The sequence below is a fragment of the Acyrthosiphon pisum genome, chromosome A1 (assembly GCF_005508785.2).
Source record: "Acyrthosiphon pisum isolate AL4f chromosome A1, pea_aphid_22Mar2018_4r6ur, whole genome shotgun sequence".
Classification (NCBI taxonomy): Eukaryota; Metazoa; Arthropoda; class Insecta; order Hemiptera; family Aphididae; genus Acyrthosiphon; species Acyrthosiphon pisum.
In genome coordinates, this window is record NC_042494.1 from 25,149,038 (window position 1) to 25,162,905 (window position 13,868).

Genomic DNA, 13,868 nt, shown 5'->3' on the forward strand with positions numbered 1-13,868 from the left:
AATATATTTTTCACCAATAACGATAATATTTTTATACAGTTACAATTTTACGACACAATACAAATACAATATTTTTAACCTTACCTGTAGTAGTAACTATTACTACAGACAGTCTAAGTCTGTATACAAATGGGAAGGGAAATATTGTTTAGTTTTTATACTATACTCAATTGGTACCTATAAAAGTAAAAAAAAAAAATATTCGGGACGCAATTAGTATTACCCCCCAAAAAACCTGGGACGCAATTCGGAAGGAATTTTTGCTGCGGGACGCAATTCGTATGCAGCCAATTTATCTTGTTGTGGTGACATAATTAATTTAAACGCAAAACCATAATTATGTACCTAAGTTCCTATTAAATATTATAAAGTAGGATTTCAGTAGGTACCTGTCTATTGAATACTTTTTAATCACTAATATTGCAATCAAGGATTTCAAAGTTCAAATTTTGAATTAATTTTCCAAAAATTATATAAACCTAAGATCAGTGAAATATTGTAGTGTAACATAAAAATTAAGTTGGTACCTATTGAAATTATAAATATTGTGAGAAATAACTTAACGTTAATGTAAAACAAGTGTGGTTTTCTGGCTATCTAGACAGTGTCTTCTGTCGGTATTATATTCATGAAATACTTAAAAATTACAGTTACTTCAAGATTGTTCCGTAAACCTTATAACAGGTTACCTCATTGTAAAATATGTCATCTGCGAGGAAATGTTAACCATCATTTTTAAAGAACAAACAAATTATATTTTTTGACTATGGATTTTATCATAAATAAAATTAACATAATATTATTAATCCCTTCGACTTCATACATTTCTTTTTTTACGATGGCTGGCGTAGTTACATGATAACTCACACGGAAATTGTATTATACATCAATCTGTTCCGACGTTACAATTAGAACAATGTAATTTAACTATTTTTAGATTGCAATTAGTATACCGATGGCAGTACAAATTGGTTGCGCAGACAAAAAAAAATTCATTGCAATTAGCCCGATCGAGGTTTTGATTTAATCGAAAACGGCAGCGTGTACAAAACCATGCACAACAAAAGTCAGTCGTAAAAGCGAAGGGGAATTCAGGCTATTGTCATTGGCAGCTAAGTTCTATAGGTAGGAATAATATAAAAGTATCAAAGTGCATTTTTTTTTTTTTGCAAATGAATATTTGTCGAGTTCTTGATAGGTATTATAAAATTTTAATAAAATATAGTGAGAGAAAAAAACATGCTGTGTGGGAAAAATTTTTACGAAAATAAAGTGACTGAGCCAGACAATATATGTATGTATTATATTATTATCATACCAGAAAAGGAAATACTTCATGCGATGAAAAAAAAAAATGAATGAGACAGTTTTATTATAAATTATAATATGCGAGAGGGAAAATGAACTAAATATGACATGTTACATGACAATGAAGTCTATTGTGGGATATAATATTAAATGATTATCAATAAATAGATATTGTATTAATGTTGAATGGGAGAATATTGTTGTAAACAACAAAAAATAATACTAAAACATTCCTATATATATATATAATATAATATATCGATCTCTGTACACTCATTACTTGGTATTTATCTACATTGTACATGATTAATAATTATTAATATTTTTTTCTATACAATTGTTTATAGTGTTAACTCCATAATGTACCTGGCTGGTACCAGACGGTGCCAACGTCTAATTTAAAGCTGCCCCACAGTTTTGACGCTTTTAATATGTGTCTGGATTGTAAGACCTTTTTGAGCGTTTGGACAGACAGAGAACAAAAACAAAATACAAGTCCAGCAATTCGTGTAGGTACAACAATACAAATACGTGTCAGTCTAAATAATAAAATAATATGAACTCAACACACGCCTCGTGTTAAATCCAGTTAAACTGGCGCGGACATGTGTCTCAATAAAAATTGTAACCGTAAATTGTATTTTTCCGAAATAATAATATTATTATAACTTTTTAAATTTAAAATTTAGGTGTGATGCAAATTTTAATTCAGCAGATATTATTATTTATTTATTTATTTTACCATCGTTATTGTCGTAATATAGTTATTTTTTAATTCGATAATATTCATTACAAGACACCATCCGCATTACTAACTGATTGCATGACGTGAAGCATAAATTAGAAAATTAGAAAATAAATAAAGTTTTAGTTTAGAGTTCAGATTAAACCAATGATAGTAATTGTATCTGTACCTATAGTAATATAAAATTTCGTCCTAAATAGTAATACGTATTCTTATGTATCTATCATTAAATTAAAGCATTTAATATATTATTATTAAAGACAGTTTTTTAACACGCATATTTAAAAAAAAGAACGTGAACTGTTCTAATTTGAATTTAATTTTGTTATTTAACGAATTACAACTTTCATTTAACTGGTTTAATTTTTTTTAATCTTCTATAGCAATGCAGTTTTTGTTAATATCAGTGGTCGTTCAAAATAAAATCAATGGTTTATAATTCAAAGACCAATATCAATGGCCACTAATACTAAGGATTTATTGAAAAAAAAAAGATCAAATATTTATAAAAGCATTGGGAATATTGATTTTATTTCGATTTTTTATCATTATATTATTAATCCTTATGGTAAGGAATTTAATTTAGTTACTTTGATATAGTTATTAAACACAATAATTAATCTCAAATATTTAGTTAGGTATATTGTTGAATACATTGGTACTCATTATTATTATCGACGGGCTCTATAAGTATAGTTTTTATCATGTTTGGTGGATATTGTTTTAAAATATTACGAAGATGTTTAATTTCTAAAAATTAGCTCGGGACCAAACTGTTCAGAAGCGTGCTCAGAAGTTTTGAATGGAGGGGGGTTCAAACTTTCATCAGACCAAATTGCCTGATCTAAAATTGAGAGATAAAATAATTATAATTTTATGTAAGTACATATTATATATTTTTGAAGTGTCCATGGATGAGGGAGAAATGTTTGATCCCGCCCCCCCTAGATCACGCCCCTGCAACAAATAGATAGATAACCGTATATAATTATTGTTTTAAATGTTATATCTTTTGAACTTAATAGCGAAAATCATTCAACAACTATTTTGATACTATACCCAGTTAATAAAACACATTTAAACATTTTCCAATATTAATTATACACTCTTTAGTTTATTTATTAATATAACTAATTATATAATAACATAATATAAATATTATACAATATGGAGTTTTATTCATAACAAATTTTAATGGATGTTCGAAATCATAAGAAAAACAAATATATTTTCAATGGTACATTTGAAAAAAAAACCATGAGTGATGACTAATATTTGATTCTTTTTTGCTAACAACATCGTATTGTATTATAAGTCACTATTTATATTATTCATATAAATTATTCACTGACTAAATAAAGTCAATAAAACAAGAGTCATTTTTAAAATTAAAACATAAAGCCAAAAATATTATATTAGGTTTAATAAAGCATTCCGAAAAATCAGAAAATATTCGATAAATATAACAACATAGACCGTTTAAATATTATAAAATATGGTCTAAAATACTGCTAATGGTGCATTTTGCATGACCAGGGTTTCGGCGTAACTTCGTTACGTAGGTAGGTATTGCTGTAAAAATAACGTTTTTGAATCAATCACGAATATTACTGCTCATATGGGAAAAAGTATTATACTGCCACGTAGGTACCTTTCTGATTACAATCTCCCGACGAAAAAAAAATTATCGAACCCAATAAAATCATAATATTATTATTTTGCAATTGAAATTTGCTTGCAATCCCAATCCAACCGAATCCCTGGTGGTACAAAGCACCAATGACCATGTAGAAACATTTGTAACGGACTATGCGGACTATTGTGTAAGTATTACAGACAACATAATATAGTATGGGATGTATTGTTGAATAAATTACAATAAGACAAAACATGGTAAACAAGCAAAATTACGTGAGTATTAATTCGTGTATAATAGGTGATAATGTGTGCGTATGCGAGTGGTGTTTGTTTGTGTTTATGTGTGTGTGTGTGTGTGTGTGTGCGTGTGTGTGTGTGTGTGTGTGTGTGTGTGTGTATAAGTGAGTGTACGTTGCATTATACAATAATATGATTGGTAGATATAGTACAAAAGTGTACAAAGGATATTAAAAAAACAACAATAAACAAATTATGAAAAAAGAAAATGCAATGTACCGGGCGTGTCATAGACGGTGTGTAAGTCGATCTTGAATGATCCAACCACCGTGCCTGACCTTAGGATTTTTTTAGAATGCAAAACCTGAAGATTTTTCATAAAGACATTATTTTAGAGAAAACACAATCACCTGTATTGACCTCATAAAATTGCAATGGCGTTTTAATAAAATGTATTTCGTTGAGTTTTTTCCATTAGTGTATACAATAAACATATTGCATAACCTAATCAAACAAACTATTATCATATTCGTATGTTTGAAAAATTAATTTGTATACGTTAGCAACTTTCAAAAGTGTTAACCATTATAATATTCAATAAAACTGTGTACCTAAGTCTATAGCAGTGGCATTTTTCAATATTTTCACTAAATGTATAAACGAACAATTATTATAATGATTATTAATATTGTGGAGTAGCATTGTAAAAATGTATGAAATATCTAATGTTTGAAAATAATCACATTATATATGAAGGACTATATTCTTATAGTGAAATTACATTAATTTTAATGTATAGGTATTCATTTTAGTAAGACGTAAAACTGAATTTAATACATTTTAATATCGGTATTCCTACAAGAAAGTTCTTTGAATAATATCAGCTACATTTTCAGAAAACCACTCTTTAAAATCTAAAAAATATTCTTGAATCATAAATAAATTAAATGATTAAAATACTTGGTGGAAGATTGTAAGTAGATTTTTCATTATATTAATATGGACAGCTTCACTTTAAAAAAAATTACCCATATAATATGAATATATTGGTATTAGGTGCATTATTGGTACCTACTGTATAATAGTTTTATGGCCTAAGACTAAGTAAAAAAAAATATTATATAAATGCGGGTTTTTATTAAGAATAAATAATGTAATACATTCCAATAAAACGTGATGGGTAAGTAATAACCATAACAATCTTATTATATTATTATGATTGTAAAATAACTAATTTTCATGTTGAAATACCTTGGGCAGACAGTGTTGTAAAATTTTAGGTAATATTGAAGTAAATATATTTAGAGTGCATACTCACATTGTTAGATACATACCTACTATATGAACATTTTAATTAATTTATATAATATTGTTAAACAGCCAAACAGGTACAACTTAAAAAATACTTTTTTAAACACTTGTTGTTGCGTTATCGCCGTTTTACAAATACATAACATATACCTAAAAAATTGTACGTTCTGAATAATTTATTAACTCTGTTATGTTTGATTTTAGAGTGAATTTTCCTAGTATCATAGTTAGATTTAAGAATATTATCTAGTGACATAAGTATTTATTTTATATTTTAATTTTAAAATGAGTTATGAGCACTTTAAAATGTACTAACATTTTACGATTTTAAAACTAAAATATACAAAAAAACTATGTTATTCACTTAATATTATTTTTTTCACTTTCAAATTTAGACTTAAGTAATAGATTTGTTTACTCTAAAATTAAATATAACAGTGTTAAATGAATTATTCAGAACGTATAACTTGTTAGGTATGTTATGTGTTTGTAACACGGAGACAAGTTGTCTCAGACAACGCATGAGGGTATGGCGTCCTCTTAAGAATATCTCCCCAATAACTTAAAATCTTTTATGAAAAAAATCATGGGGTTTATGTTCTATATTACATTTTATTATATACCATTATTCGTCATATTAAAGGCAATGTTATGTGCAAATACGTCTTACAGATATCAAGCAAATGCTTTATTTTATTTGGATATGCTTATATCTTTTAGATTTTATGTTAAATTTTGAAATATATAAAAATTCACTTACGATGTTATAGGGATATAAATAAAACACTTCAGTCTTGACCATAATATTATTATATTATAATTTTTTATCGTATGATGTCCAAAAGTGATAAAATAATATTCTATATACAATTTATTATACATTGCAGTTTCTTTTAAAGAATTCAAAATTCTCATGCTCAACTGTCTAAAGTAAGTACACATATTATATTATGTTTAAAAAAAACGACATTATCTACATGTTTTCATAATATTATGTTTTGATATGATTTTTAATGTTTAGCTAAATAGCATGTTAAAAATTTATTAATTTATTCAACCTAGATTAATTTTTAGATTCCTGGTCGGATTACAGTGAACTGAATTTCTTGTTGTGAACTAGTTAATGTGAAGTACCTACTTAAAGTAATCAAAGTACCTCAAAGCCAAAATGTATAATATAATATTATGTTTTGAGTGATTTGGAGACAATTTTTCATTATTGTTTAACGATTTAGATGTTTAGTTAAAATTACTAAAAAACCATTGGTGGAATAAATTTAGAATGATATTTTGGTTATGAATCATACAAGTCTCTATTGCATAATATATCCATAATAATATAATATATAATATACTACATATACCTGTATACAGGTAGGTTCGTGGTATAATTACCCATCGTCAAATATTGTCCTATATTGTATTGGTTAAAATTACCTATTAACTATTGGGAAAACACTTCAACGGTCCATTCTATACACATAGATAAAATTTAAATACTTTGATATATTATAACTGAGTTACTTACCGATAGAGTTATGATTTTATCAAATAACATTACAGTTGGCATATGAAAATCGAATACAAAATACTGAAAAAAGAACATCCGAAAATAAATTAAAAAATTATTGTATACCCACGTACATCATAATTTATAAATTAATAACTTCTACTACTTATACTATAGGCACATAAATATAAATAACATTTAAGAAATTTTTTCAAAAAGAATACAGGTCTTGACCTTACCATAGTAAAGTTGTGTTCTATTATATTCAAAATAATCGAATTATATTAATGTTTAATATTATGTTTTATTGTAACCACATAGATTATTGACTTGAAGCTTGTAGCTTTTTTATACGACAATAGCTAACCATGTCTAATAAATGCATTGATTTTTCTCGTAAAAGTAAAATCTATTGGTCTACAATTTATATAAATTAATGTATCAGATTGGCGCCACAAATCTATTATTTACATCTACTACGGTTTGTACGAAAGTTAAGTAGATTTTGGTGGCTGTTTCAGTGGTTAAAACTACATCAATGGTTCGGCAATCAGTCTTGCCGACTCACCGTTAAATACGCACTAAAACCGTAAGCATGGTAACCGCGGTTGTGGGATTGGCGTCGATGCCATAAGAACCATGGTCAAAGGATATATTTTGAAATATTAGTAGTTTTTTTTATTAAACTGAAAAATCCTTATGGTTCATACTTAATATAATGTAATACATTTTTATGAAAAAAACATATAAGATAGATGGTTATAAATTATTTATACATTTTAAAGTTAATTATGGTTTTGTCATAAAAAATTAAACAGTTCATTAACGGTATTTCCATAAAATTTCAGTCAGACATTGGTGAAACAAGGTGGAACATAAATATCTTGAATAATATGTAATAAACTGCCTTTGTATCGTTTAATTTTTTTTTTTTTTTAAATGTAGATATTATATAAATATATAATATTATTATTATGATTATTTTTAATCATCTATAAAAAAAAGTATTAATAAGTCAAAAATGATTACACAAATAATTAGTAATTACTAATTACATTTATCAGGTGTTTAAGTAAATTTTTGTTAATTTCACAGTTTACTTACAACCTTATATCATAATTTGATGTATTGAAATTTGAATTATTATGATGCATGAAAAATGAAATCACAACAGTGGTGTACCTATTTTGCCTATATAAAGCGCCATGTGATCGATGTCCAAAATTATTAAAAAAATATTATACTCATGAGATACGGAAAAATGTGCGTTCCAACGTCGGGACAAAAAAAGGAAAAGTCACTTAAAAATATTTTTGAATATTTGGTTTTACTCTTCTTTAAGTATTTTATAACTGTGTATTATTTGACATCAAACTAAACTTATAATAACACATATTATGTTTGTGATTGTAAAAATATATTTTATCTACTGCAGTATTATTTTTAATTTATCTTTTTCTAATTAATTTCAATCTTACAACATATTATTTTCAATGCAACATTAATTAAAATTTTAAAGAAATAATGAATGAATTCAATATTATAATCAATATTAAATATGATATACAAAAAAATAGTGTAGTTAAAATCTTCGTTAGATTTTGTTCATTACTGAGATAAAATAAATGTTTAAGGTGGCAGGCATATTACATTACCTATCCATGTTCTTAGTTCGGAAATTTCTATTTATTAGCTAAATTAAATTATATTATTTGTGTAAGTTTGATTTCACTATACTGTATAAACTTATATTGAATTGATAACTATTATTTATTTCAGTGGTGGCCAAACTTTTTTTAACTCGGGCCATAAAAAAAAAAAAATTTTACCGCGGGCCATAATTTTTTTAATTAAAACGGGATTAAATATGAAGAATGTATACTTAAATTTTTTTTACGTAAATGTAAAATATTATATTTCTTTCGCGGGCCAGATATTAAATGATGGCGGGCCGGATTTGGCCCGCGGGCCGTAGTTGGCCACCACTGATTTATTTGATAAATATAAGAATAATTTTAGCGATAAATACTAATATTCAAACCATTTAAACAATAATAATCATAAAACAAAAAACTAATTAAAAACTATCATTTTTTTTTTTAAATATTTGGGTACCTTCAAAAACAGAATATGCATGCTATTTAATATATTGCAAGTGTAGTATAAATGTTTATTAATATTATTATCTGTATTATGTAAAATATTATTTATTTACTTTTTTTATTATTATTATTCCACTTTGTCTCCATATCATAAGCCAATTGTATCTTTAAAACCATTGTTTACAGTTTTAAATATTAATATTGACTTTATAGTATCCTTTTTTTTTTTTTTTATTTAGAAAATTTACAATCTGTATTACATAACACAATAGGTAAAATAGATGACTGACATACCACTATATACATAAAATAAAATATAACATGAAGCACATGATGAGAGAAATCATCCAGCGGTGGTACCCTCCATTTATAGTATCCTACATTATTATTTTCACTCGCTTGAATAAAATATCACTATTTTAATAATATATTATTATTTCAGTTTTAAAGAAAACTACATTTTGAATGTAACCTTATAGGTTTTTTATGGTAGTTGGTAAGTAAATGTAAGGAAAATATTACACGGTATAGTTCACCACGCTTTTTGTCATATATTCATGTAAAGACAAAATTTAAGTACGTGGAATAACACTTAGGTAATTTCGAGAAGGGATTTAAGGAATTTAAATATTCTATCGACCCAAAGAGTATTCTCAGAAAAATATATTGGAACAAAATGCAATGTACCAATACATTCTTTGAATTTTTAGAATGTATAACTGACAACTAGTATGATGCAGTGAAGAAAATACAATTAAATAAATAATAATTTAGCATAAAACCACTTTGTTGAAAATGCAATGGCTTTATATATTAATTGCATATATTATAATATGGTTTATAAAATCAAACATATTTAATATTGTACAATATTAATGTTTGGAACATTTTTCAACATATTTTATATTAAAGTTTTTCTTACAACTTAGAAATATATTATCTCCATGCTTTGATAAAGTGAAATAAAAAACCGAAAAGACTTTGTTCTTACGTTTATGCCCTAAAGATAAACTAATACGCTGTACTTGCGCTGTAAGATCAGCAATTTAATGAATTTTTGAAACAATAATAATTGAATTATACTGTTATACTTTTGATATTGCACTATTAACAATTTAATGAAAATTAATCACTAAACGCGTTCTATATGTGGTTATATGTATATAAACTCAACTGGCGCATACATTGTATAGTACATATGGGCTAAGTTCATGACAAAAAATTGTTTCACATTTTCATAATAACGTTGGAACTTATTTTTACGCACGAGCCATACAGGAAAAATTAAATTGAAAATAATATAATATTATATACTATACTTTATTCAATAATTTAATGACTTTATTGGACGATTAATAATTAATAATTTAAATTATTTAACTTTGAAACAATATCACGGGTTCTTGTTAAAAACATTATACTAGTTTTTGTTTATAGAATTACGCGAAAAAGTATGTCTCCTGAAGGTATTCCTAAAGGATTTCAAGCAACTATATGCAAATTAAACTGTATTTAAATTATTATACACAATTCCTCACCAACCAACGAAAATTTCGATTCGATAACAATTAACTGGTCGAAATAGTGAGTATAGTTTAAGACGTCATGTAATAAATTTTCTTGATTAAAACGAATCGGTGAAGTTGGGGCAACAAGATAATAGTTTGTGAATTAGAATTCGTTTTATTTTTTAACGTATATATTCTATATAGCTAAAGCGTTTTAATGTATAATACTGTAGTGAAAGCGAATGGAGAAATAAAAACATTACATTGCGAGCGTTAAGAACAAAATTACATTAACAACAATAAAATATATTGAAAACAAGTGTATCTGGCGCGTTTATAAGTTTGTAATAAATACGACTAGGTACATATTTAAATAGAATGTGTTTTAAGTGGCTTACTCGTATTAAATACGAGAGATAGTGTTAAGTTAGGTATACATTTTAAAACGGTTATAATCCATTGATGGTTTTGCACATTTAGGTCAAAAGTAATACTTATATAATATAGTTTGATGTAACTAAATAATATAATGGACACAAAATATCCACACTTTGTTTTGTAAGATTATGGGTTTAAATTTGGTCGCAAACAATGTTTTCAAGTACTTAAAATATTCAAAATATTTGTTTATTTATCTTGTAGGGTATACATCGCGCAACTAAAAACATACAGTTGTAATTATTTTAAATTTATATATTATTTTAAATTAATTTAACTTGTCGTAGCGCACACGGGGTAAATAATTACCCCAGATCGTATTAAAATTGTGCATGGATATAGAATGGTGCATGTGGATGTTTGTCCACCTCAATTGTCTCCAATAATAATATATTATCTAAAAAAGACATTTATATTCGCATTTAATTATTTCGTACATTTTGTGTTCTCTAAAGCGGCATAAACTCACATACACAGGTATCTGGACATTTTTTAATCACTCTGTATGCTGTGCAGTCGGGGACATCCACAGAGAATTATCTCACTACGTGCAAAATACTTTAGGTGTACTTTCCTATGGTATTTCAGTACTTCTACGACTGCGTACCCATAAAACCCATGTCAGTGCCAAAATGAAACAGTTTCTCAAAATGTCACTTTTTTAGTTTGATCGTAGAAATAAATTAACAAAGAAGGAATTTTTATATTTTATTATTTATTTGAAAGGCCAAATTATTGAAAATATATTTTCTCAAGGGGTGCATTCGCACCAACTGGTCTCTTTCTTCAGGTGCCCTTGTGTTATTCCTGTTCCTATTAGTTTAAGTGCACAATTATTATAATACTTTATTATTTATAAATGTACCTATATTTAGTAGCATTGTATTCAACAATAGATTACTGAAAACGGTTATAATATAGGACTATATATCCTGACCTGGAGATATGTGTAAAATAGTATAATCGATTTTAAAAATTAAATTCAATTAAAATATTAAGTACTTAAAATAACCACGAGTGACCCAAAAATAAAATAAAAATTAGTAACACACATAGCTCTAAGTTCAAACTATAATGTAAAATTATCACGAGGCAAACATTTCTACTGTATGCAGAAATGTGTCAACAAAAACAGTGCGAATTACGAAGGGATTGAGTAAAGTGTATGAAATACAATAAGCAAACAAAAGGGATTACCATTCATAAGAAAGTAAATGGAAGTTTGATTTTATATATTTTGGCAGCTATTAATAATATTATGCTAACTAGGTATGCATTATTAAGTTATTACACTAATAAGTATAACACGTATTAAAAAATAATATTATTTAGGAACATAACTGATACTGTCTACATTTTTTGAAATCATGGCTTAAATGATAATATTGTATTACTTTTGAGTTATAATAATTCGTGGGTAATTTAGAATATCGATACAATAAGAACAGACATCGATGCGTTGTCGATTTTATATTTGAAGTGACAGGTAGGTAATTACAGGGAATTGGAAGTACATAATATGTTTGCTTTATTATCATTTATCGCAGAAATTTCGTTAATGTATTTGTTAGTGCAATGTTATTAATAATCTATTAAAGTTCCTAAAAATTAAAAGTACCATGTGTTAATGACAAGTAGATTGTACGTCTTATACTCATGTGACAGTCATAGATACGTCGTCCAATCGGATTACCTATAGCGTAGTTCTTATTTTGACTAATATTATTTTCTGCTATTTCGATATGCTAATAGCTTAAATAATTGAAGTTGAAAAAACATTAGATACTATACGTTACAGTTTGGAAACAATGTATTTCAATGTTTTTTCAACCATTTGATCAATCCCTTACAGTGCAATTTGTAACGTCAAAGTAGCGTGGTACTAAAAATGCAACGTACAGCAATATTTTGGAAAAGACAGGCTTAAAATGCGCTAGCGAAAAATGATAAATGATAAAAATGTAATTATTTATTTATGTCTTATTCATCAAAATCTTATTATAATTACGACCTATAATATAGTATAATGTAACCATATACGTTTTTGTCACGACTAATATTTTGAAGAATAACTTGACAAATTACATTTTCAAAACTTTTTTTTGACGTATAACAAACCTAATATCTATTTAATTTTTACGTGAATGTTATTTCAATATATTATGCTATGAATAGGTTTCGCAAATAGTGTGCTGCTGAGGGAAACCATAACATAGCTGTATAATCATAGTATGCGTATTGATGAAACCACCGAATCAGCATGTTAATAGTTGGAATTAATGTACAAGTAGAAGGCCTTGGAGATGTGTATCTTATCAAAAGCTTTATTTAGATAAAATCATAGACCATAATATAGTACTATTTAGATTTTAGTTCAAATACTATGGATATGGATATGTGTTTGTTTAACTCTTATATACTCAATAGTGTCCCACATTATCTCCACCACCATCAAAATTCCATTTACACGACACAAGTGGGTATTCCCAGAATCAGCTGGTGGTTTATGACGGCTGATAACGTTGAACTGATATCTGATAAATGATAATGTATCTGAGCATCCACATTAATCGTATCGTTTACCATGAAATATTGAAGGCAGTCAAATTATATTAGGTACAATACACATATATCTAGTTTAGAGTTAAGGATCTGACAGATTGATCATTTTAATATGATCTAACAATCTTATGTCAAGTTTCGTAATAATTTTAAATGCACTCCTTGATACCGTTAGCTATATGAAATAACTAAGTCTAACTATCTTAAGTCACTTAAAAACCACGAAAAATTGATTTTAAATTTCTACATAATAGTAAACATGAAAAACTACATTCAATATTAAACTAAAATAATTATCAACCAAGAAATTATTATCAACGATTCTCAACGATTTATGTTTTGTTTTATTTTCCTGTACATTTTGCGTTTTTGACTTAAGACATTTATTCCATTACCAAAGTAATATTGATTGACATTTTATGAAATAATAAGTATAATATGATAGGATAATCCATCCATTCTATACATTATGTTTATAATATATTTGTTTATGCACCTATATGGTGACG

At 26.6% G+C, this 13,868-nt stretch overlaps 1 protein-coding gene across 5 annotated transcripts in view; it reads right to left on the minus strand.

The window, feature by feature from the left end:
* Positions 1 to 13,868, minus strand: part of LOC100159656 (otoferlin) — a 158,687-nt gene that overhangs the window by 20,864 nt on the left and 123,955 nt on the right. For 3 of the 5 annotated variants that reach the window (XM_016807691.2, XM_016807690.2, XM_029486842.1), the window contains 2 exons: positions 6,768 to 6,830; positions 1,675 to 1,759 (listed from right to left, as the gene is read on the minus strand). In XM_016807691.2, coding sequence (XP_016663180.1) covers positions 1,675 to 1,759; positions 6,768 to 6,830 — 148 coding nt within the window. Of the gene's footprint in view, positions 1 to 1,674; positions 1,760 to 4,207; positions 4,553 to 6,767; positions 6,831 to 13,868 lie in introns of those variants that run through there. The other 2 variants (XM_029486841.1, XM_029486843.1) reach the window with 2 other exon arrangements.